This window comes from Belonocnema kinseyi, chromosome 7 (assembly GCF_010883055.1).
Source record: "Belonocnema kinseyi isolate 2016_QV_RU_SX_M_011 chromosome 7, B_treatae_v1, whole genome shotgun sequence".
NCBI classification, from domain to species: Eukaryota; Metazoa; Arthropoda; class Insecta; order Hymenoptera; family Cynipidae; genus Belonocnema; species Belonocnema kinseyi.
Window position 1 is genome coordinate 99,651,803 of NC_046663.1, and position 27,056 is coordinate 99,678,858.

General features: G+C 27.4%; 3 protein-coding genes across 5 annotated transcripts in view; 1 reads left to right on the forward strand and 2 right to left on the reverse strand.

Annotated features, from left to right (window-relative positions):
* Positions 1-2,545: 2,545 nt before the first annotated feature.
* LOC117176418 (uncharacterized protein KIAA1143 homolog) lies at positions 2,546-3,904 on the reverse strand. The gene is made up of 3 exons (XM_033366657.1): positions 3,690-3,904; positions 3,062-3,194; positions 2,546-2,979 (listed from the first exon to the last, which is right to left on the reverse strand). The coding sequence occupies exons 1-3, from the start codon at positions 3,798-3,800 to the stop codon at positions 2,795-2,797; spliced, it is 429 nt and encodes a 142-aa protein (XP_033222548.1). The 5' UTR covers positions 3,801-3,904; the 3' UTR covers positions 2,546-2,794.
* A 1,439-nt stretch (positions 3,905-5,343) lies between these two features.
* On the reverse strand, positions 5,344-26,847 carry LOC117177526. 2 transcript variants are annotated; one of them, XM_033368299.1, is made up of 7 exons: positions 26,561-26,847; positions 25,918-26,431; positions 25,408-25,537; positions 19,511-19,621; positions 17,106-17,336; positions 16,597-16,857; positions 5,344-6,590 (listed from the first exon to the last, which is right to left on the reverse strand). In XM_033368299.1, the coding sequence occupies exons 5-7, from the start codon at positions 17,295-17,297 to the stop codon at positions 5,400-5,402; spliced, it is 1,644 nt and encodes a 547-aa protein (XP_033224190.1). In that variant the 5' UTR covers positions 17,298-17,336; positions 19,511-19,621; positions 25,408-25,537; positions 25,918-26,431; positions 26,561-26,847; the 3' UTR covers positions 5,344-5,399. The 2 variants fall into 2 exon arrangements, with proteins under 2 accessions (XP_033224190.1, XP_033224189.1); XM_033368298.1 differs by lacking the exons at positions 25,408-25,537; positions 25,918-26,431; positions 26,561-26,847 and adding an exon at positions 22,093-22,191.
* Positions 10,609-27,056, forward strand: part of LOC117177527 (proton-coupled amino acid transporter-like protein pathetic) — an 89,547-nt gene continuing 73,099 nt past the window's right edge. For both annotated transcript variants that reach the window (XM_033368301.1, XM_033368302.1), the window contains exon 1: positions 10,609-10,720. The gene's annotated coding sequence lies outside the window, so the exon portion shown is untranslated. The remainder of the gene's footprint in view (positions 10,721-27,056) is intronic.

The following is a 27,056-nucleotide window of genomic DNA, read 5'->3' on the forward strand; positions in this document are numbered from 1 at the left end:
CAAATTCAGGGATTACAGCGGAAAAGTAGCTATAATTTTAAATATCACATAGTTTTTAAATTATTTTTACGATTGAATCATTTATTTTTTAAATTGGATATAAGTACTTTCGTCGTTATAAATCCATTCACAATACAAAAAAGTCCGTCAAAAAATAAAATTTGTTGAATAAACAATTTTTATATATTTAAATCGTTTTCATTATCGAGAATATTTTATCTTAAGAATTCCATTAATAATGAAATCGCGATACTCATAAATATAATTGCATATTTCTTTCCAAGATTTGGCATTTCGCCCTGACTATAATTAATATTTTGGTGTAAAATTCCCGAATAATACAATTTCCGACAAAAAATTGCCGAGTTATAAAATTCCCGAATTTAAACAATGAACAAATTTATTTGAGTAATATTATTTATTTATTAAAAATACAATAATCTAAAATTTGTATCTATTTTTTAATTATTTATAGTTTCTATAATTATTTTTTAATTTTAAAATAACAATATTTGGAAATAATATATTTCTGGGGAGTAATTTTTTTAAATTATTGTTATTTTTAATTCAAAGACTAATTTTAGAAACTACAAATTTTTTATATAAAATATTTGATTATTGTATTTTTAAAAAATAAATAATATTTATTTTAAAAAAAGCTGTTTAAATTCGGGAATTCTCTAGTCCGGATATTTTATCATTCAAAAATGTTCTGTCCGAAATTTGATTTAATTTCATACTGTCGATAATTTTATTTTTCAGGTTCTTTCAGTTGTCCAATATTTTCAATTTAAATTTGACACTACACCCTCAATGCTCTAAAACTAAAATTAGAAATAGTTGAAGTTTGACCGCCTAAAATATTTAACATTTCAAAGAAATTGAATGTGTATAGGTTTAACAAAAAAATACATCAGCTTTAAATTTGTTAAAGAAACATTGTACAGTTTACGACTTATAATTTACAATCAAATTTTGATACTACTAACACTCCCATACAGATTTCAAATACACGTGGCTCAATTGTGAACATTTGACAGTAAATTGTTCAAATTAGAACATTGAACTTTTAAGTTGATCAAATTTGAATATTCAATTTTTGTAATTATTTGTCTTCATTTATATTTAAATTAAGAAGTGTTCACCTTCTGATAGTTCTTGCTGAAATTACTATATATATTTTTTAATGTTCTAATTTTATATTCGATAACAATATCCGTCTCTGGAATTTACACATTCAACATGTTTTAAATTGTTCCAGCTTCAATTTTTTTTAGAATGTTCATGCATTTTCTAGTTTTGAATAGAATAATTTTATAGATGTAAAACGAACAATGGTTATTTTAGTACTTGCGTATATTTATTAACTTCGGAGAATTTCCCGCGGATTTCAAATATTGCAATCTCAAATATCATAATAACTAATAATTAAGAGAAAAGGGAATTAACGCTTACTTTTTGGAGAATAGGAGAGAAAAAGAAAATTTACAGAAAAACGGGAAATGTAGGAGAACCAGATTAAAATGTCTATGACTTTAAATCTAGCATAATTTAAAGTATATATATTTCCTACAAATTGAAATTTCTTTAGTGCCAGCATTTTGAAATAATTTAAAATGCGGATAAATCAATTATTTTCGAAATAAAGATATTGGAATTGAAATTATAAAAAATACTGTAACCTGAAAATGCTTATGTGGTTTAAAATTCCAGATTACTTTTTCAATGATAAATTATTATAATTTCAAAGTAGTTAAAATTAAAATGGAATTCATTTTGTATAAATTCAATTTAAACTTCAAATTAAAATTACTTTCAGTGATTTTTTTTCAAATACAAGCACAGTTTTCAATTCAAGGACTTTAAAAATTGTAATAATTTAACATTCCAAATAATTTCTTACTTACGTATGGTAGGGGCTTAAATTTAAATTTCAAATTTTATTTAAAATTTAAATTTTCTCAGTTTGTGCTCCCTGAAGTTCTGAAGACTCTTTATATTTTCTGACATTCATACTTTGTATACCTTGGACATTTTTAAAGTTCGAATTAATTAAAAATTAAAAATTAAATTTCAGCTATAGAATTCAATTGAGTTAAAATCTAAGACGTTTGAATAATAAAACAATAACATAGTGCAATTTCTTTGATAAAAAATTGATTTTCTGTTTATGAGTCTCAAGTAAGATATGTATATATTTATAGGTCGGCAATATTCTCCTTCTTGGTCATATTCCCTATTTTCCTCTATAAAGTGCCTTCTTCACGCCATCAAGCAACCAATCACATCTTGTAGAAACGGTCACGTGACTAGTTGTATTTCGGACATCCAGTAGCAATTTTTAGCAATTTATAAAAAAAATCTGTACAAATAAATAATTATTTACTTTACAATATAAAAAATCATTGAAATAAAAGTTAATGAAAAGTAAATTCATTTTTTAAAAACATCCAATTTTTCAGACTTTAAACTGAGTTATCTGCCTTTTGCTCTTCACCGTTGTTTAATTAGTTTAAATGGGAAAAATCATATAATATAAAAAAGATTAAAGTAAATAGTGAAATATTATTTGTATCAAATCATAATAGTACAAATTCGCATGTTCAAATTTGACTATTTACATCATTTACACGACTTAAGTTCTATCCCTTCTCATCTGAATTTTCTGATTTTATAAACGTGTACTTAAAAAGGAAGAAATAAAAACATTTTAATTTTAAAATATCACTTTTAAAACGTATGTACCTAAATAAAACATTGGACTAACCACTGCATACCGAAGTTCTCTAATTTCTTAATTCACTTCATCCTCTTCATCCTCTTCATCGTTAAAGGAAAGTACAGCTTTTTTCTGTTCTTTCTTAGACTTCTTGGCTTTTTTGTTAGGTGGAGATCCAGCGTTAACGGATTCTTCAGAAGAAGCTTTAGTTTTCTGAAAAATGATTGGCTTCGAAAGATCTGCTGGTTTGTTTGCTTCCTCTAAAAAAGAAAAGGGTAGATTTTTTTAAATATACAATTTAAAAAATGTAACAGAAAATGGCTCGATTTATATCCAATTCACCTTCCTCCTTCTTTTTCTGAAAAGCAGCCGCTTCCTCTGCAGATAAATCTCCACTTTTTAAAATCACAACTACAGGCTGTTCCTCTTCAGTATCTTCGAAGTCCTTGTCTGTAGCTTCTGCTAATTGCTCTCTCTATTTTTAAATAAATTAAAAGTATATTATTGTCCATTACGATTATTTATAGATTAGTTCTGGCATTATTTTAGTTAGTTTAATATTATTGAATAACTCCATTTTTTGGCAAATTTTATACTATAATTTCTATGCATGAAATAAAAAGGGTATTTTTTCAAAATTGCATGAAGATTCTAATAAATTATAGTTTTTATAAATAAAATTTTACAATAGAACACGAAAAAAAAAATTTCCGTAGAAGGAATATACTATCTTAAAAATCAATAAAATATTTTTTCGTGGCGATATATTCGACTATTCAAGTTCCTAGCAAAAATAGATATTAAATGCGAGGTTATGTTAATTTACACCTTATATTAATTCACGTGCAGTGAATTATAGTAAAATACTTAAATCTAGAACGAAAAATAAATATCTTAATTCTTCTTCTCATAGTAATGTGAATTACGGAACAAGAGTTTTTTTTAAATTAAAAACGCAGAAAAAGTTTACCTTTGTTTCAATAGTAGGTCCTTCCTTGTATCCAGCTTTAATCTTCAAATCTCGAAGAAATTTCGGTTCCTCCGGCTTAATGTACGCAATACTATGTTTTTTTTTCGACATCACAATAATTGAAATGTTAGTACTAATAAACAGTATACAATTAAATTGACAAGTCACAACCCCAAAACCAATGCAAATAAATGAAATGAAAAACGTTTGGTTTGTTTCGTTTGTTTTTAGTATTTTTAGTAACTTCACTCACCGCCAGGTTGCAAGATCAGCTGATTTTCGTTTGTAAACAAACATCATTCTAAGGTTATGTACATGTTCCGATAGATAAAAAATTTTTTTTTCGTAAAAATGGTGCAACTTTCTTACTAATTTTATATACAGTGATCTATTAATTACTTTAAAGAAAAATAAAGTCAACTGTTTTTCTAGCGAACAGGAAATTCGTCCTTTTGGACTTGTATATTCATCTTTTTTGTAGAAAAGTCCAAAAACAAATCCATATTTCTTGGTTAAAAATGAACTTTTTTGTTGAAAATTCGACTCTATTCTAAAAAATTAGTATTTTTGCTTGATTCTTCGTTTTTGGTTGAACGAAGTTGTTCCTCTGTTTTAAAATTAAAATCTGATTTGGTTGAAATATCAACTATTACATTTTTCTTTGAGTATTCATCTTTTTGTTTGAAATTTCAACTACTTTGCCCAATTCATTTTTTAGTATGAAATGCATGTCGTTTTTTGAAAATTCTTTTTTATATTGAATTCAATTGTCTTCTTGGTATTTTCTCTTTTTGGCCTAAAAATGCAACTTCTTTGGTTCAAGATTACTCTCTTTTGTTAGAAAATTTGACCGTTTGATTGAAACTCAATCTTTGTACATTAAAAATTCAATTGTTTGGTTTAAAATGCAATTATTGTGTTGGATCGTCCTCTCTTTTTCTTGCAAGTACGACTATTTCTTTGAAAACCATTATTTTTTATATAATTCAACTGTTTGGTAGAAAATTCCTCCTTTTGTTTCAAAATTCAAATATATTGTTGAATATTCATTTCTTTGCCTTAAAAGTTCAACTATTTGGTTGAAAATTCATCGTTGAATGTTGAAAAATCAATTATTTGGTTACAAAATCCACTATTTATTAATTTTCTTGATAATTCATCTATTTATTTAAAGTCATCTTTCTTGAATGATAAATGTTTTTTTAGAAAATTCATCTTTTCAACAAAACAAAAAAACTTGCTTTAAAATTAAACTATTTTTTTCAAATCTTCGAAATTTAAAGCGCTTCATATAGAATTAAATGTGGTACCTACATTCATTTTTTAAAAGAATTTATTTCCGTATTTTCATTTCAAAAAATCACCCTGTTTCCCATTCTTTGAGATCATTTCGGACTCTGAAGTTTGTTAGTTTTTAAAATAAGAACTTTCTGTTACAAGATTTGTTTCATACTTAAAAATGCTTGACCTTTATATCTATTTAAAAATGTGAACCTATATAATTATATACAAAGCAATCTTTTCTGATCTACTTTCCAATCTCTAAAATTGAAGCGTCGTAATTTTACTTTTAATCATATCTTCATGAATCCAAAATGCTGAAATAAATTCCATAAAACCATACAAAACCTAAATAATTAAAAAAACTCAAATATCTAGCAACAGAATACACAATTTATTTGCATAAATCATTAGTACAAATGACAATATTCACAATCTCGTTACTTCCGAACTATTCATAGCCCTTAATTTACTATCGGAATGACTAGAGCGCCGATGCCTGGCCTGATGATTTCCACCGCCAGAATAATTACTCTCCTCCTGTCTCTTATGTTTATCAACCTGGACAGTCACAAATCTAGACCCTGAGCCATCCAGGCACTCGCAACTAACACTAGAACCCTCCAATTCCCCCTGATAAGGAGTCGCTATCAATAGGCTTTCCGTGGACTTCGTGGGCTGGAAACATCGATTTGAACTCGCCGAATAGACCGTTGTCGTCGAGGTTCCCGTTGATCTTCTTTGGGTCGATCCAGTCGGTGTTTTCGCTCTACTATATGAACCTTTTCCAGGCCGTTCAGCACTATGAGTTTTAATGGAAGCAGTATCTAGATATCCATAACCAAAACCATATCCACCAAAAGCTTTCGTTGTCAAATTATCCCAGGATTTTGGTTTTGCATATTGCAAACAAGCTGGTGGTCTTTGTTGAACATTTGGGTCCCAGTAGAGAGTATCAGTACTCACAGATGTAGAACAAGAAGCTGCACTATCAACCGTTGTTGACATTTCGCTGCTTGTTATGGAATGCAAACTGTGACCAGAGGCTCTTGAACAATTGTGAGAACTATGTGATTTTTGATGATTGTGATCGGTTTGCTGATGCTGATGTTTTTTCAGTTGTTGTTGTTGTAGCTGCTGTTGCTGTTGTTGGTGCTGATGCTGAAGATTTTGCTCATGTCTCGCTCGTCTCTGTTTTTCTCGACGTCTTCTACTTGGAACACAATTAGGATCACAGCAAGGACTTGCCAGGTCGTATGCATCTAAACTTGCTCCATCTGAATGATCTCTTCGACGAGAGGCGCTTATACAAGCGCCACACAAATTGTGGGCTGTGTGAGATGTTGAATGTAGGGTTTGGGGTTGGTTTTGGGTTTGAGTCTGAGTTTCGTTGCTCGTTGAATTGCAGTTTTGGGTACTACCTTTATGGGGTTTCGACTTTGATGGTGTTCCTGGCATCCCGTTAGCTTGGTGATAACTGTGGCGGGATGATGATGTTGATGATAATTCACTAGGCTTCTTGGAAAGAAAGTGGTGGTGATCACTACGTGATCGGGGTGGCCCCACTGCTACCAAACAGGCGGCACTTCTTGGTATTAAAAATGGTCGACCATCGGCGTACTGGAATATAAATTATATATTAAAAGGGAACTCCATATATTACGTTTTAGGGAGAGGCAGGATTTAACAGCTTCTCTTGATCAAGAGAAGTTTCTGATACGATGGGAAGAAGGCAGCTTTCGAGACATTTTACGTAACATTCTTTTTTTTAATGTAAAAATTTAAATCATATTAACTATAACACAGTTAAATTATTTGTCCTGTTTGAATTTGAATATAAAAAGGTAATAATTTTTGTATGACTTAAGGTTCATGTAAAGTTAGATGCAGAGTTAGAGTATTTTCTTTTAAAAAAGTAACTAATAACAGCTAGTGTTACTTCCCGAGAACAGTAACTATCTACATTTCCAGTCACTGATTGATGTAAATTCAATATTCACATTTTCACGATTTATGGATTTTCAATTGCAAATCTATAAAACTGAATAAATTTTCACTTTAAAAGGTTCAAAGTTGAACCACATATTGTAAAAAAGTTCAGAATGACACCATTTTAGACTACGAGCATTCCAAACTAATGAAGTTTTAATTGTAAATCTTAAAAACTAAACACATTTAAATTGAAAATCGCTAAAATTGAAGAATTTCCAATACAAATCTTCAAAATTGACCAATTCGAAAAAACGTTGATAATCACATAATAAAAATCATAAAAATATACGAATTTTTATGTATAATTGTATGCACCTTGAAAATGAAAGAGTTTTTTATTGCAACTCTTCAAAATTGCAAAACCTTGAATTGTCTTGAAAATTAAAGAGTTTTTCATCGCTTATCACGATATAAAATCCTAAATTAATTGATTACTTTGCTTCTAACTCCTGCTGGAATAAAATTTTATATTTAGTTCAAAGTTACAGATTTTTGAAAGCCGAGTAAAATTAAAATTAGATTTTATGAAAATCAACGTAACTATTTTAAGGTTTATTTTAATTTATAATTATTAATGATATTTTATAGCACTTTAAATTCAACCATATATTTAAAATTGATAATTAGGAAGGAAGTGTCTACGCATACCGAAAAAATCCAGCTAAAGGTACCGAAATTTCAGTACAAATTGCCCCTTTTTCAGCTGCCCTTATTGTGTATTTGTTCCGAAATAATCCAGTTATTTAAATTAAGGGCATGTGATACTTGGAAAATTGTCGATTTTACCAGTTTTAGGTTCCGACGGCTTTTTTTCTTCAATAATCAATATTTTTTCTTAAAAATTTTGGACATGATAGCGACCATGCTAACAGACGTCCCCACACACTTTTTTTTGGTTTAAATCAAAAGTTTTAATTTAGCAAAATCTGATTAATTTGCATAGCGCTTAGGAATTAGTATCGATTTTACCAGTTTTAGGTTCCGACGGCTTTTTTTTGTAGAATAATCAATATTTTGTCTTAAAAATTTGGGAAATGATAGCGAACATGTTAACGGACGTCCCCGCACACTTTATTTGTGTTTTTTTTTTCAAAAAAGTTTTTGATATTGCTAACAACTTGTGTACATTTGGAGGTTATGTATGTTACAATTCTCCTGTGCGTTACTTCCAAACTACACAATATTTTTGGCCGAAAACTTTGGACTTGCAAATAAACATAGTAACTAATCTCCCGGAACTAACCCTTTTTGCAGGCAATCAAAAAAGTTTATTTCACCAATAATTTCCAGATTATCGGAAAGGCAGAGATAAAAAACGACGTAACCTCAAAATAATACATATACATAAAATTTTTATTTAGCACAATAAATTTTTTTTGTTATTATCCCTCAAAAAAGAGTCCGGGGTCGTCCGTTATGATATTTTATAGCATCTCCAAATTCAGTTTTAAAAAATTTTCATTTTTGTGGAAAAAAAGCCGGAGAAACTGTAAGTATCACATGCCCTTAAATTAGGAACATGTAATGAGCGTGTGTAGCACGTTATTAGGGCAAATTTATTTTTATTCTATTTTATTTTATTTTAGGTACGTGTTACCGTTGTGCTTTCCTATTAAGATACTCCAAAATTTAAAAGGAAAAATAGATACCACTCTTAGCCACTACGGGTCGCTTGAAAGATATTAAAGTTTGGAAAATTACAAACTTTTCGTAAATAAATTTTTTAACTCGTCACTACAAAAATATCCAAAGATGAAAAATTGGCACTATTAAAAGACGTACAATTTTCTTAATTATTAAGAAAAGTAAAGAAGACATTTTTTTTTAATTTGAAATAAGTTTTCCACTAAACAAATACAACAAATGTTATTATTTTTGTTGATATTTCTAAAAATGCTATCATGATCAAATTTTTGTTTGTAAAATATGATTTCAAATTACTATTTGGTATCAAAAATTACACATACAGAAAATTTGCAATAATTTTTGCACTGATAAAAAAATTAATTTTTCAAAATTTAGAAACTTTTAACCGCTCCGCGGTAATCGTAAATGATATCCAAAACATGTGAAAAGAGATCACAAGGATTATTCTGATAAGATTGTGAAAAAATCAGATTAATGGAAGTTTTGTAATAATGAGGGGTGGGGGCATTCAGGAAGGCGCTATGTAATATATTAACGAAACCAAATAACTAAATAAACATATAGGAAATAAATAAAACAATCAAGATTGAATTATAAATGTAAATTATTTTAGCAAATTTTTAATTTCTAAAATTGTAAAAAAGTTCTTGATGGATTTGACTTTAGAGTACAAAGTTATTGCATGAAATTAGTTAACTATACAAAGTTATTTAATTTAATTAGTTAACTATATTCAACCAAACATGTCACCACACATACTGGCCTTCTTTATTGGATTTATTTATTCTGAAAAAATTTCATAATTTCTTGTTAGGAACGTAAATTCAAAACTGAATGTTTTTTTGTGTAGAATAAGAAACTTGTTTTATCTTTGGTTACTATAAAAGTTATGTATTATTATGATGTGTCTTTCGTTAATTTCACAGTAATAATTTAATTAATTTTCTAAAGCTAGGCCTTTCCGAAATAAGTTTATAAAACTCGTTATTCCTTAGTTTTAAAAACAATTGCGATTATGATTGTGAATAATTTAATTTTAAACTAAAAAAATTAATATGTATTTGTTTCAATCACAATTTGAACTACTAATTATGCAGGTGAAGATCTATTTGTATTGAAGCCTTGAAAAAAATTGAAGCTTGAAAACTTATTCATAAATGTTATTTCAATATTTGTAAACTTTCTAGGGTTAAAATTCAGGAGACTGAATCATTATAAATATTAAAATTGTGAATTTGAGGAAGAGACTGAGTTCTTTTAGTAAAGAAATTTCGAAAAAAAAATAAGATCGATGACTTAAATAGTAGACAACATTTTTGATTAAAATGTTTAAATTTAAGTTTTCAAAATTGAATAATTTGAATTGCTTGCGTTCAAAATTGTATGGTTTCAAATTAGAAGATTCTAATTTAAATATACACTTAGATTTACAAAAATAAAGGTTAGGCAAGTATCTTTTAAAGAAGTTTATACTTATGTTGTTAAAATGTTTATCATTCTGAATGAAAGACACATTCGGCAGTAATTTGTTCCCCTCGCTAGGTAAAAATTGCAAGATTCCTGAGAAAATACAACTAGGTTAGTTTTTTATAATGTACCAACTAATCTTTAGTATTTACTCAGTCAATTCTTTAAAAAACTTACCTAATTAAATTTAAATTTGAAAGCTAATAAATTGTAATTCTCATATCGATATCGATCGAGATTTTTTCCCGCGCAGTAGTCAAAGATGGCGCGCATACACTTTCCGGTAAAACTGTAAAAGCCCAGATGAACATCTTGATTAATTTTGGCTAATGATCAAAAGTATTAATACCAAATACAGTAATTTTGAGCTATTTTATTATTAAATTTGCAACGTTTAGGTAAAAAAAAGAATGAAAAGTATAGATAATCCTAGATTTGATATCCGTGTTTGAATATTAATTTTTGATTCATCGGTTGGTAGACCTGTGATAACCCGAGAAACTTACCAGTCTCCGTTCTTGGAATCAAAAGTGTCGTGTCATTATATGACATGGCAGTTGTGGTGAAAATTCAGAAGTTGCTCCGGATTATTTGCTAAATAAATAACTAGATTTCGCATTCCAAGCCACAAATTCGTGATTTTGGTGATTTTTTAAATATACTACGTCGCTTGTGTCGCTTGCTGTTAAGTTTGCATGGTTAAGGTCTTGTTTTCGAAATTTTTAACATGCGCCATTTCATTTAATAATTAATTAAATTATTAATATGATCTTGAATTTGTATTTTTATTTTCGTTTTGTCAAATTTTCCACAATTTTAATTAAACAATATTTCCCGAAATTTGTTAGAAAATTAATTTGCAAACAAATTGAAGACGTATTTTTATAATTGGCTGATTTTTAAATGCTTCTCTTTGTTTGTTTTATATTGTTATTCTTCTTCATTATATCGGTTTTATGATAGCATTATTACTACCATCACGTTTAAAAATTTTTTAGAACATTTTCAGCTAAAGTTTCCAGACGAATTTTCTTGCGAAATATTTTTAAAACGAATTTCATTCCATTTGCACTAAATAAAAAATTATTTTTGCACCATAAAAATAAACTGAAATCATTCAGCTTGAAGGATTCTTAATCTGAGTTTAAAGGAATATTTTCAAATGAGAGAAGTTTTGTAACTTACATTAAGGGGTTATATCTAGTAATGTTAATGGAATATTCAAGATTTTCTTTTGCCACGTTAAGAACAATTTATTGAGATGGACTACAGAGGATCGATTACTACATATTTATAGGTACTTTTTCATTTTTAAATGTTTGAAACTAGGGGAAATATAGCCACTGCAGCAAATTTCGTTTTTTTTTTTTCATTATTCCTTGCGACGAGTATGATAACTCTGGAACGGATCATATAAAATGAAAAAATAAACAATATTTCATTATTATATTCCAATAAGGAGTTTTTAAACGGAGGGATAATCAACTGGACAAAATAATAATTTTTTTGCAAAAAAACTGAATTTTTGAACCTTAAAACTCGAAATTTTTTTAAAAAACGTTGGCATTTTGTTAAAAGCCAGAATTTCGCCAAGGCCTTTCTTCACGAACTGCGTATAGGAATATAATGATGAAATCTTGTTTTTTTTTATGACCGTTTCCACAGTTATCAAGCTCACCGCAAGTAATAATAAAAAAACGTGTTTTGCGTCAGTGCCCATATTTCCAAGAAAGATAAATTTTCAACCAAATAATTGTATTTACCATCAAAGAGTTGAACTTTCAATCAAAAACGACTAATTTTCAATAAAATAGTTAAATTATTAACCACGAAGTTAAATTATCAAGAAAAAAGATAAAGATTTGAGAATAAAGTTGAATTTTCAACTAAAGAGGCGAATTTTCAACCAAAAAGAGTGAACGTTTGAATAAAGTTAGTTGAATTTTCTTATAAAGTGATAAATTGTTAATTCAGTTCGTACTTAACCGAACAAAAGGGAAAATTTCTGGAAAAGAGGGTAAAAAGAAGAATTGTTTAAAATTGGAGAATAGGAAAAGTGTATTAATACGGATTCACGGAATTAGAACTTGCTCAATTTCAAACGCTAGCAATTAAAAAAATTCGGAGTGTAAAGCTTTAATGAGAAATTATTCAATTTTAATGTTCTTAATTAAAATGAGAAATTTGTTTCTAGTTTAAAATTCGAATTTTAGGAGATGCATTGTGATAAAAATTTAATCTAGGTATAGCGGATTTCTGAGAAAAACGGAAAAAGTTCAATTAGTCGCATTTTTCTTCAAAAAGTTGCATTCAAACAAAAATGTGGATTAGTCTGCACGATTCGAGCCCTGCTTTAATAATACTATTGGATGCATTATTAGTTTTTGTAAAACGAAAAATTGTATACGACATTATTTCCATTCTTCAACATGACTCAATATTCAAATCAAATGTTTTTTGTATTTTTCGTGATTGCCTGATTTTAAGACTGAAGTATTAGTGCCATTTGGGAATATCCAGACATCTTAGCCCTTTAAAAAAATATCATTATTCATGTTTAGCCTAGGATGTTTTGTTCCCGCGTAAGCTGTTTTATTTCAATCCTGCGCAAAATCCTTTGAAAAATCCTTTGAAAAATCCTTTGAAAATAAGTAAATTGTTGGTGTTTAGCTTTTAACAACAAAAATTTAAGTTTACAAAATTACTTTTCAACAAAAAACACTCATTTTCAACTGATTGAATTCAACTAAAAACCCCCGAATTTTGAACAAAATAGTTAAATTCTCAACAAAAATGATGATTTTTCAAAAAACAAGGTTAATTTTCTGCTCAAAAGACGAAATTTCAACAAAAGACATCAATTTTCCACCCGACACTATGAATTTTCTACCAAGTAGTTAATTTTTCAAAGAAATAGTAAAAAATAGTAACCAAATCGTTGACTTCTCTATCGAAATAGTTGCATTTTCTGCCAAAATATTTGAATTAAAATAATAATAGTTTTGAACCAAATATGGAATAATTATATTTTCAGTTAAAAACATTAATTTTCAATAACAACAAAAAATATTTTTCTAGTATTTTAATTAAACTAAAAAAGTACGAATTTGTAACAAAATAATATAATGTATAGCAAAAAAGATGAATTTTTAAAAAAGAAGATTAATTTTATACTCAACAAGACAAATTTTCAATCAAATAGATTAATTTTATAGACAAAGAAGTGTAGTTTTCCACCTGAAACTATAGATTTTAAACAAAGAATTTATATTTCTACCAAGTAGTTAATTTTTCAAATAATTAGTTTATTTTTAACAAAATAGTTCATTTTTCAACCAAAAATGAAATAGTTACATTTTCAGTTGCAAAAATTAATTTTCTTCTAGTTGAATTAAACAAAAAAAAAGAGTTTTTTAATAAAATAGTTGTATCCACACTCAACAAGATTAGATTTCAACAAAATAAAAAAAAAACATTAACTCTCTACCCATAAGGACAAATTCTTAACAATTTAATAAAACTTAATTTTCTACTAAATTGTTAAATTTTCAAAACAAAAAGACGAATTTTCTACTAAGTAGTTTAATTATTAATAATAAAACAAATGAATTCTCAAAAAAACATGTAATACTTGATATTAAAAAAAACTATTTTAATTTGCATTAAAAAACAGTTGAGTTCAATTAAAGAAAACGAATTTTCAACAGAATATTTGAATCCGCAACAAAATACGTGAATTTTTCAACATTAAAATTTTCAATCAAAAATGTAAATCTTCAACCAATAATGAAATATTTATATTTTCAGTTTGAAAAAAAACTGGGTAAAATTTTCCATTCCAAAGATGAATTTTACACTGAAATGATGAATCTTCACAAAAAATTTGATTTTCAACAAAGCAGTTCAACCAAGTAATTAAATTTTAAAACAAAAAAGACGAGTGCTCAACGAAAAATGTAATTCATCATATTTTTACCAAAAAATATTTTAATTTTAATAAAAAAAGGATGGAGACGAAGAAAGATAAAAAAATTTTTAACTGGGAAAATTAATCATCAACTAAAAATCACGAATTTTCTACAGAATACATGAATTTTTAACTATAAAAGATAAATTTTCAACTACAAATGTAATAATTAAATTTTCAGTTGAGAAATCTTAATTATGAACAAAAAAAATAAACGACTTTTCAACGAAATAGTTCAATTTTCCATCAATTAGATGAATCTTCAACTAAAAACAAATTTTTAACAAAGTAGTAAAATTTCCAACCAAGTTGTTGCATTTTTGACAAAAAAAATGGGAATTTATTAAAATAAATGCATTTTACTAAGTTATTATTGATTATTTGATTGATTGCGTTTAAAAAATTTTTAGATATAGCTAGGAAGGCATTCATTTATGCCAGTTTCATTATTTATAGTCGTAAGTAAGCCAGGTGGTAGCATTATTGGGGCAATCGGTGCACTAATAATTGTTTTTAATGTTGGTTTTAATATATTTAATAATATATGAACGATGCTTCGAATGTTTAAAAATGGAATATTTGTTACAGTTTTTAATAATTGACTTGGAATTCGAGCAAAAAACGAAATATGCGCGGCTGTTTTTCAAAAAAGGGGTCCCCGAAAATAAATAGAAATTTAGAAATTTCTTAGAGGAAATATCTCCTTGAATCTTTTCTAATAAGAGCCACTTATTTTCTAATAAGTTGCTGTTGATATCTCTGATAATATCACTATGTTGATTTATTTTTTATTTCTTTCATATGCTTCACTTTGTTTCATATTTTATGCGTTTTTAATATTTGTAAATTAGTCAATAGTTTTTAGATCGTCCAAATATGAAGAATATATTTTAATTATCTTACAATAATTGCCCGATTCTAAAATTTGTCCTTCTTTATAAATGTTGTCTACATCTTTTTGAAGCAGTAACGTAATTTGTGGATCTAAAAAATTTTGAAAATATTTAAATATATTTGAAGAGACTTACTAAAACTCTTTTAAGATTATATCTATATTTTACAAATTACGAAATATTTTACCTCCGCCCGCAAAAATGAACTATCCATTTTGCAAATTCTATTGATTTTTTTTACAATATACAATCATGTATTTTAATTTTTATAATTGGAATCAGAATAATATTCTTGGCCTAAACTTCCAGAAAATTTTGTTTGGTCTTCTACGATTTGTGAAGAGTTGAAGAATACTTTCTCAGACAGAAAGGTGCGTTTTATATCGAAGACACTCTTTGATTAAAATTTAATAAAGAAATTGGAAAATTCTCTGGTTTGAATATGAGTTCTTGCCAACATAAGCTTTACTTTAATTCGACGTTAGAATCAGAACGTTTACTTATTGCTATATTTATTTATATCAGGATGTCCAGCAGGACTGAAGCTTAAAATCCCTCAATTTTCTCTTACTTTTTCGTACGATTGTCCTTGATTTTCCCTACCCCGAAAAATTAACAACTCTTCAGTGTTCAGTTTTAAGAAGAAAAAAAACTCACGCTTCTAAAAGAATTCCTTGAAATTTTCATAAATAGTCGGAAATTTAACAATTTCCCTGTCTTTTGAAAAAATTTCCTGATATTTCAATGACTTTTCCATGACCAATCCATTTCCCTGACATTTCCATGAGAGGTCTGACTTCCTTGACTGCTGGACACCCTAGCTGTGAAATTTGAAGCATTTAGAAATTAAAGTCCCGTTTGAAAATTAAACTCTGAAATCTGTTCACTTATCAATTAAAAAGTCATTTTTAGTCAAATAATTAATTAATGTGTGTGATTTGAATTACAATTATTTTCGAGTTTTAAAATTGAACAATATTCAAAGTGTATTTAATTTTGAATCAATTCAGAATACAAATACTTTCAACAAAAAGAAACTTCGATTCATAGAGCTTTTGATATTTTATTTCTTAAGAAATTTAAAGCTGTTGTAATACTGATTTTAATTAAAAAAAAATGGGAGGGAGCAATCAATTATACTCTTTAATATCTATTTCAAGATTAATATTTAAGAGATAAAGTTTTGATTTTAGAAGCTCGCTATTTTTTTTATTAGTGAGTCTCAATTTATTAATAATTTTATAGAAGTTTTTGATATTCATATTTTTTCTCAGGCCCATATTTAGATTTTCATCTTTAATTCAGATTATGATTGTAATTATAACTTCGAGGATTAAATCAATATAAATTAAAGCTGTTTTTCTCAATTATCTTTTTAATTTTTTAATTTCAAAATTTGTCAATTTAAAGCATGATGAACTAAAACTTTAAAGCTTCTGTTTTAAATTATTTCATTTCAAAGTACTTTGAAAATGTCTCTTATAAAATCATTTAATTTGAACGTTTTTAATTTGTATTCGTTTAATTTGGAATACTTTTTCTTTCAGTTCTGCGAATTTTTAATATTTTCGATTTAAATTAATTTAAATTCAAACTCTAAGACTTGAATTCGTTCAAATTTGAAGCCTTTCCAATTTTGGTATCAGATATCAGTTCTTACCACAGAATATAAAAGCAGATGTTCCGTTGACGAGGCTGGACGACAGCATTGAACTGCTGAGGAGTTAAAATTCGAAGGCTGCGATGGTTGATTAGGATTATTTGTAGAAATATTATTAGGAGTTCTTTTCCTGGCCGGGAGTGAATGCGTTTTCCAACGACCCATTAAAATTGAGCGTTCTCGTTCACAAAGTCTTTCCAATTCGTTGAGTCGTGACTGCAAAGCTTGTTGCAATTTTATATATCGCATGTGTAAACCCACCTGAAGGTATAAACATCAAGTTAATAAATCAAAGAGAAAGAAATGTTATTTTCGTGGCTTTTAATAAACAAAACAATTCACCATTGACCGTTAGTTATAAACCTAATATCAATCTTAGCCCTAAAATTAAATAGGAACTTATTATTATAAGTAATGTTAATTAAAAAAAAAATATCCGCTTTAAATCGAATAGGTTTTTCTGCCAATAAAAACTGATTGAAGTCAGGTTCTTTCATTTTAATTTATACCTTTTTAAGGCAGTCCTCGAATGAAACCACCATTCTCATTCTTGAGTCACAGTTTTTAATGAAATTAACTAATGTCTCGTGGTCAGCTCGGTCCATTTCTTGGCCATTTATCGAAACAATCACGTCACCAACTCGCATACCAGCTTTGGAAGCAGGCCCATCACATTCTACGTAATCCACATAAGTGACCATCTCGACTTCTTGTTCTCTTTTGTACTGGATACCATAACTCTGTCAAATTATAAGAAATTTAATTTAATTGCAAAAAAATTTTTTCTGAATTTACCGAAAGAAAAGCGTATAGTGAATATCTTAGCATGAAAAAAAATCTAAAAATATTAAACAAAGTAGATATTGCAAGTGAAGGTTTTCCTTACACTGTTGCAAATTTTGCAAATTTTTAATCCATCAGAAATTATTTCCTGACAAATGAAAGGGTAACAAGTAATTCTCAACTTTGAATGTCTCTTACCCCCTGAAAATACATAACGAAAAAATCTGCGAAAAATGTTATGTTATTTGTTATTAACTTAATAATAAGTGGCACAGAACGGTTGAAACAAAAAATTCATACATTTCTTGCAGATTTAAAAAAATTTATTTTCAGAGACAGCAAGATAATAGTCAATACCACATCTATTTTCAAAAAACTGGATAACCTTTTCTAATCAGATTTTTTGTCAGCAATTTATCAATATTTCCGCTCGGGAGTGGACTTTTATTTTATCTTCCAATTGTGATTTAGAATTTAGATTATACATAATGTGTTTTCTTTTTCCTGAAGAATTCCGAGTTTGTTGGCCCATAATGTAACTTTTCTTTCAATAAATTAACTCATGAGTTAATCACCATTCAATTCAGGTCTATACCTATTTCTGATTTGTCTTGAATTCTTTTGAAATATTTCAGGGCATTTTTCAAGATTCCTAGTATTTTTCAATAGATTTAAATAATTTGAAGGCTTTTTAAAAACTTTTTGGGTATTTTTAAAACTTTAATATTATAGAGTATATACGTAATTTTATAATATTTTAGTGGATATCAAAGAATTTATTCACGAGAAGTGAGATATTTTGGAGGATTTCAAATATTTGAAATTATTCTTTTGAATTCGCCCTGAATTTTAATTAATTTATCCTAAATTCTTTTAATTTCCCAAAATTCTTTATATTTTTTAAAGTTATTTGCATTTTTTAAAAGTTTTTATTTAATTAATCCTGAGGATCAATTGATAAAATGATCAAGGGATTTGCAATATTTTAGGGTATTGTAAAAGATTTCCAGGCGTTTTCAAGAGGTTGAAAAAGTTTAATGTGAATTTAAAAGGTATCAAAGGATTTTAAGTATTTTAGGAAATTTGAAAAGATTGAAATGAGATTTAAAGAATTTCAAGAGATTTTAAAATATTTTAATCATTCTAAGGAATTTAAAAAATTTGCATGCAGTTTTAAAAAATTTCTTAGAATTGCGAAAGATATGGAAGGATTTTACAGGCACTGTAAGTTTATAGGATAAAATATTCCAAGGGGTTTTATCAAATTTCCGAGGATTTCAATGATTTTATGGGGTTTTGAAATGTTTCAAAGTATTTTAATCAATTTTCCAGAATTTCAGGAAGTATCATTAATTTTCATGTAATTTCACGGATTTTATAATATTTTAATAGTTTTAAAGAAATTATGCACAACATGTGAGGGATTTCGTGGGGTTTCAAATATTTCAAAAGACTTTAAATTATTTTTTGCATATTCATGTGGAATTCACCCTGAATTCTTTTTAAATTATCCTGAATTCTATTACATTTTTGTAAATTAACTCAATTCTACTCAATTCAATGGATTTTTAAAAAGTTTTTATTTAATTCATCTTGAAGTCTTTATAATTCACCTTAAATTCTTAGGCATTTCATCAAATTCTTTTAAATTTTCTTAAATTTTTCTTAACTCATTTCAAATTTACTCAATCCAATGAATTTTTTTATATTTTTAAATTGTTTTCAGTGAATTTGAATTTTTAAAATTCACCTTGAATTTTTATGAATTCCATCGAATTCTTCTTGCTTACCTTAAATTCTTCTAAATTCATCCTAATTTTACGACAATCAATCGAATTTTTGTGCTTGTCAACATTTTTTCCAATTCATTCGAATTATTTTACATTTAACGTGAATTGTTTTAAAGTCATGAATTTATCTTGAATATGTTACCTTTTGAGTGTGAAAAAAGTAGCTTTGAGCGTGACAAAAAGAACCATTTGGTCCCTATATTGTATCATATAGGAACAGTGAAGCTTGGCGTAAAAAATTGTAAAGAACAAGCTGAAAAAATGCTTTAAAGTTTATCAAATATGATATTTTTAATGAGGGGTGAATGAAACTGTATATGTGAAATTAATACACTACATACCTGTAATGTGAAACCATATGAGCCATTTTTCTTCTCCACGATAATTGTGCGACGTCGACGGTCTTCGTCCCCACGTGTCGATCGTTCTGATTTTGATCTTTCTAGCACAGCCTAAAAAAAGCATACCATCAGAAAAATACTTGTATAACTAACATCTAAAGGAGACTTAATTATATTCTACAAAAAATATAAACATACAATTTAAAAGACAAGTATGTAAATGAAAATAAAAAAATTATTCTTAAAAAAAATACAGAAAAGAAATTTGAATGATGAAATTTCATTTTATTAAATCAAAATTTAAATTGCTATTCAACATTCTCAATATTTTACTCTAATGAGAAAATTCTTAGAAAAAAACTCCAGGAATTAAAAACGATCAAATATGGATAATCCCACATGATTTATTTTTTATTTTTAATGGAACTATTTGCATGCGTGCTGGTCGCCATTTGGTCGTTTTTTATTCTTGGAGTTAACCTTTTTTTTTTAATTTTGTCATTAGAATAAAGATTGAAACATTGTTAAAAATCTTCATTTTCTAGTTTGTAGCTCGATTTTTAGAAAAGTATCTATCTACAAATACTGATGGAGAATAAATACAATTTCCAAGCAATAACAAATATTTCGTGTATAAAATGCTGTTATTAATATTTGTTTATAAAGATGTTTAAAAATAATTTTTAGGGAGAAGAAAAACTATTACTTAAACCAGATGAAGTTTTTATACATCTTTTTGGAAATAGTTCCTTGGTCTTTAGGTTTATATTTAATACAGACTTCACCAAAGTGCGTTTTATTTTTACATCTGCGAAGAGGATAGACACGTGTATCTTTTATATGGACGAATAAAAAATATTTTTTATTTAAAATTGTTCCCATTTATTATTTTTAAACTTGAAAATGTTTTGAAATTGGTAGAATTCTAAAATTAAATTGCTTTCCAGTTTGGCTAGTTTTAAGTTCGAAAAGAATTTAAATATATTTGTCCGGTTTCAATAAAACCATTTGGAATTAAGTATATAATAATTTTGGAATTCGATGACTCAAATAATATCGGCATTACATTTTTCACCAAACTTTAGAAATTCAAAATTATAAATGAAGTCCTTTTATTGTTTTTGAATATTCAAATTTCAATCTCGTTTCTAAAAAAGTATGATAATAACAGACCTTTTATATTAAAAATTAACAATTAATCTGACAATTATATGAAACTTAAGAGGCTGATTACAGGAAGGAATGTAAAATATCACTTTTGCAGCACTTGCGTTTTGAATTTCTGTCACTTTAAAATTTTGTATGATTCAATAAAAAAATTTTCAGGATTGGAATTAAACTTCGGTCACTTTTACGTTAAAATTAAACAGGTTTATATCTAACGATTAAAAATTGAAATTGGCCAACTTCTACCATTTATATTTGAGGCATGCATAATATTTTTAATGTACGATAGTTCAATTTGAAAAGATTCCAAATAACTAAATCGGTTCTTTAGATTTTAAATTTTTTAAATTTTAACTGTGTAATATTTAGTATATAATTTAGAAATTCTTCAGTATTTCATGTTTTTATTTATATCTATGATTACTCAGTTTGTAGTTTTATACTTAAAGTTTAGATTTGTTAAGTTTTAAATTATTTCATTTCGAATTCTTCTACAATATAGCATTTTTAAATTTCAAAAATTCCAGTTTTAAATCTTTTGTATTGAAAAGAATAGAAATCGAAGGAATCCCATTCGTGAATGTTTTAAAGCCGAATTACTTCATTTACATTCGAAAAAAAAATTATTTGGATCTTGTCTACTTGTCTATTTGGAATAATTTAATTACGAATGCTTGAAACTTAAAATTATTGCTTAGTTGGAAATTATAATTATAATTATAGAATAGCCGAACTAGAAAATTCGCGAATTTACACAATTTAAAAAATTGTTTTTAAATCAATATTATTTATATATTAAAGATACAAAATCATCTATTTTTATGAAAGACACATTTTTTAATGTTTAAACTTTCTTCGAATCCAATAACATTTTCCAAATTAACTTTTCAGGATTCATTTTAGCACTGATTTATTTTAAAGTTTCCTTTAATTTAAAAAAAATAAAGCTTCGGTGTTTGAGAGCGTTTTTTGTGAGTGTTTTAATATTTTGCACGTTTACAAAAAAAAATTTCATCCAGAAATATATATTTTTTAATTGTTGTTTTAAATTGAACCACTTTTATTTCGTGAATTTTGATATTCGAGATTTTTATATTTCTGCGATTTTATATTTTCGGGAATTTTATTATTCGGAAATTTTCCAATTCAGGCATTTCATTTTGCTGGATTTGTCAGTCGTACTGCTCAATTAAAAAATTTTAATTATTCAGTTCTGAATGAGTCTTAAAATTGTAGGTTTATGAATTTTGAATGATTCCAAATTCAAATTACAGAATAAATTCATAATTCTTGCAAACACAAAAAATTCGAAGGCTTGCTCCCATCGATCATAAAATAACAATAAAATAAAAATCGATTTAAAAACTTTTCGGGTGATTCACTAGCACTTGATTAAGATATAAAAGGAATATTACACATTCAACAACACCAGTCCAATCTTCCTCGTCACTGTTATCGATGCCGGGCCGGTGTGTAGATGATTTCGCCTCCGAATTTTGGGGAGAATTATTCATGATGAAATTATGGATTTACGGAAATTTAATAATGAAAAGCAAGAAGGTCAACTTCTGTACGAGACTGGTGACGTTTTCATTTTGATGGACTGAAGGCTGGATCCACACTCGCGGGTAAAAAAAACATTAATTGGCGGTAAAAAAAATCCCTGCTACATGATTGTTGGATTGGTGAAATGCTGACGTCTAAGGCGTCTAAGCGAATATTCGCCATGAGTCAACGCAGGCGCCAGAATATCGGCCTACCACCCCATATCGGACAAGGGTTGAGGGCGTTTTGAGGGAGTCGGCGCAGTGGGCCGAGTCATCTACGTTCTATCCTGACACAATATTCTAACTAACGGTGAATGACCTACGGGACAAGAATAACGACTTGCACCCTTCTTCGACCATTGAGTGTTTTCTCAGGGCTGTCTTATTTTCTCGTTTCTACTTTTTTGTTTTGTTTTTATTTTCGCATCCTCCCACGTTTGGCAAATTAAAGCTGCAATTTGCAAAATAATTTGTTCTATTATTCTATAATTTAAGTATTGAATAATAATGCTCTCATTTTATATTCCTTCAAAAGTTTAATTTAAAAATACTCAAATAATAATTGTTTTAAGATCGAAATGAAATCTACTTTCTTATCAACCATTTTATGTATTAACATCAGAACACAAAAAAGCTCGCAAATGGAAATTAGATTTCCAACGATACCAAACTCTAGGTTTAGTAACAGTTATGGGGGTTGCCTCGCTATGACCTTGTTACTAAATTGGGAGAATCGAAACATAAACAGCAAAGCCTGCCTTAACTGTTTCTAATTGGAATACATAATATTGCGCAATATTCTCGATGGAGTACCCGTCCACAGCGCTTTTCCACTACCATGCTAGTGTTTTCAACCAAGATTCGCTACCGTCTCTCCCTGCCCCGAGAGAAACTGCGCGGGCGAGCATTTCTAGGAATTGCTAAACCGCGGGTTACTAAAACGCGGTTCTGATGCCATTTTAATTTTAATTGTAATTTTAATTTTAATCGACTTTAAATAATCTGTATACATATTACTTTTATATAAATATAAGATTTTATTCCAACATGGATTGAAAGCAAAGAAATAAATTAATAACTTAATTCGTGTTTTTTGATCACAATATTATTTTCTTAAAATACTCACAATTATTTCAAAATATTCTGGAATTCGGAGTCTTTCTGTTGTTTTCCATTTTCGACACTTATCCATTTGGAAAATACTTACAATCGAAAAATCAGCAAACTTGTTTAACTTTGAATTTTTATAAATCAAATTATGAAATTTTGAACATCTTTTTGAAATGGGTCTGTCAAGAAGATTTTTAATTGAAGATCCTTATATTTTTATTGTGTACATTAAAAATAAAGGAAAATTTTCAATGTTTTTTTAATGCTTCAATTTTTAAGATTTACAATAAAAAACTGTTCAATTAAAAAAATTATAAATTAAAATTCTTAAATTTGGATGATTTTTATGATTTTGGTTGTAAAACTTAAAATTTGAATAATTTTTAATGATAAATAAATTTAAATATAATTTTAAATAAATTTACAAATATGATAAAAATTCAAAAGAAGAAAATTATTTCTTTTCGAAAGCCCTACAAGATTATTAAAATTGAAAATTATTTAATTTATAGTTTGTAATACACAGACTGCCGGAGGAATAAATACAATAATAATAAAAATAATAAATACTAATAAATAATAATAAATGCTTACAAACATATTCTTAAATCAGTATTTATCATATTTTAATAATATTTATAAAAATATTATTACAAAATTTTTCAAATAATTTGGTGAGTACGATCATTTTTTTGAAGTGTTACGATTTTTTGTACGAAGTTCAACCCTAGGGCAGAACTAGAACTTTTTAAAAATATTTTAACAATTCAGAAAAATAATATAGAGACTTACCTTTCAAATGAGCGAAAGAACTTTTAAAATTAATAATTATTTCGAGAGTTATTCCAATTTTTCAAAAAAATCGAAGTTTTACGTTTCTGTGCAAAATTTAAAATGTATATCATTAAAATTTTTAATTCTGAAACTTAAAATTTGCATCATTTTTACTTTCAAATTTTCCAAATTAAAAGTTCTTTAACTTTCAAGATTTACAATGTAAAGTTCTACAATTTTTAAGATACAATTGAAAATATAGAATTAAAATTATTAAATTTTCAAGATTTATTTTCTAAAGGTATTTAATTCCGAAAGTTTTTTTTTATGGTTCAGTTTTGAAGATTGATCAGTGAAAATTCTTAATTTAAACGATTTGCGATTGAAAATTCTTCCCTTTTTAATATCTACAATTGAAAACTCTTCATATTTCATGTGTATAATAGATAATGATGCAATTTGGAATCAAATGCTTTTTTGTAAAAGAAATCAATGTTTAAGATATAAAATTGAAATTTATTCTATTTTGTGAATTTGCAATTCAAAATTCTTAAATTGAAGTTTGACAGTATTGAACTAGATAACCAACAAAATGGGAATTTTTCACAAGAGTGAAAAAACATTCTGTAATGTCAAAATCAATATGTATTTAAAGGTAAAACAATGTCCACTCCCAAGCTAAAAATTTTTGAGTTGAGGTAAAAAAATTCTAATAAAGAAAAGTTATCTAGGTTCTAGAAATAGATATAAGAGTTGACAATCTCAAAGTAACACTGGCCTAAAATAGGGCCAGGCTTGATTGTGGATTGCTATAAAAAATTCAATTTTCAGTTTTAAAATAAAATAAAATCATGCTTCCGAGATATTAAGTTTCTGAACATGGATAAAGTAATTTTGGTGGCAATTATTCAACCAATTTCAAGAAGGTCGAAGAATTGAACAATGAGGAATTTTCAATTTTCTGCTAACATAAAAACTGGCTTCCGAACTGTGGATGTTAAATGAGAATCAAAAATGTTTGTTCCAAAAAAGTAATTCTGTTCCGAGAAAATCAAAATTGAAGATCGCAATATCACTGTGTGACAGACATTTTTTAAATAAAAGTCTGAATACAATTTTTATTTTTATTAAATGATAAAAATCTCCAGAAATATTAATACTTAAGGGTTGAAAAAATTATAACTACTTTAAAATGATAACTAAATTGTAACTAATATTTGGAAAATTTCTTTAAAAAAATATTTGATCAAAAATGATATTTTGAAAAAATCTAACTACGTCTTTCAGGGATAAACCTACTTTATATCATCTTTGAACTTTTGTTTTATTTTTTCTTTCCTTTCTTTTTTCCGGCACAGGTGATTCGGTAGGTATCACTCCTTTTCAAGGTGGAAGTAGCGGAGGTTTTGGTTTTGGCACTTGCACATTTCTGTAAAATATAAATAAAATTATTGATTCAATACAAAATATTTCAATTTGATCAAATTCTCTTTTCATTCCGGTTTTCGAAACCTTTTTTGAAAATCTCTCTCTCTCTCACTCAGTCACTCACTCACTCACTCTAAAAGTGTAAATAAACAGCTTTGAAATTAATTTCCCAACTTTTAAGTTTTGAATAATTCCGCCATAATCTTGATTTCATTAATAAAAAAATGTCTTTGTCAAAAAACCAACCTTGTTTCTTGTTTAAAAAAATCAGATCATCATTAAAGTCTTTCTACTTGTATAAGCTTACAATTTATAAACTAATTTAAAGAACCCCGATTTTAGGAAAGAGAAAATAATAAAATTGTACAAATCATTATTTACTTGAAGCAAAATTGGACATCCTGACACCCTTTCCCTTGATGCATTTGAATCCAAAGATTTGTCTGAGTCTTTGGCTTTGGATAAAATCCATGAGCTTCGCAGAAAGCTTTATCTACGGCTTCTTCTGCTTCGAGTTTCTTATTCCAAGCGTTTTCCCATTTTCTCTGTCGTTTTTCCTCCTCCTCTTTACTGTTTACTTCTTTACTTTCTTCGCTTCCACCCTTTTCAACTTTCTTTTTCCCAGCACCTTTTTTCTTATTCCCTCCTTTCTTTCCTGCTGTTTCTTTTATCTTCGCACCCATTAGGCCCACTTGCCTCATACCAATTCTCTCAGGGAATGTTTTTTCTTCTATCACTTAAAAAAAATTCAACTCGGTGGGAATAATTCTTATAAGCGCTGTCAATATTGAACTTTGCAGATAAGAAATTATACAGAGAAAAATTCATGCAATTGCAATGCTGTTAATATTTGCCCAGAGAGGATGGAAGTCAAGGAAATATAAGATTGCAAAATCTGAAAAAGAACAAAATTAATCGATATTTTATCCTGGTTTACTGCATTTGCATTTTTTCGCTAAGAACTACATTTAATATTTTTGGTAGTTAATCCAAATTTGGAATTTTTACTTTCTTTGCAATTTACCTTTTCATGGTCAAGTTGAAAGTTGAAGTTTATTGGACGTGGTTCTACTGCACTCAACATTTTTACTGGAGAATTTTTCAATTTTTTTCCAAAAATATTTGTTAATAATTTAGAAATATTACATTTTTTATTTTGACAGATGGATATAATGTATTTTCATCACTCAGAGCTCGGTTCAAGCCATCATGTGACAAATTCTTAATTGATCGTTTGTCTTTTTTTATTCATTGCAGAATCTAACAAACTGTACAACAATTTAAAGAAAGAACTTCAATTTTTTTTTGGTTCATACGTTAAAATAATTTCGAAAAATTCTTTTAAATATTTAAGTTTTTAAATCCCATCTCTCACTTTTGTACGATTAAAAAAACATGCAAAATGCAAAAAAAAACAGAAGTCTATTTCCTTTAAAGTGAAATATAAAGAAAAATATATATTTGTATATAATTATTGAATTATATACTAAAATATTTGAGCATAAACTGCAATTATTAAT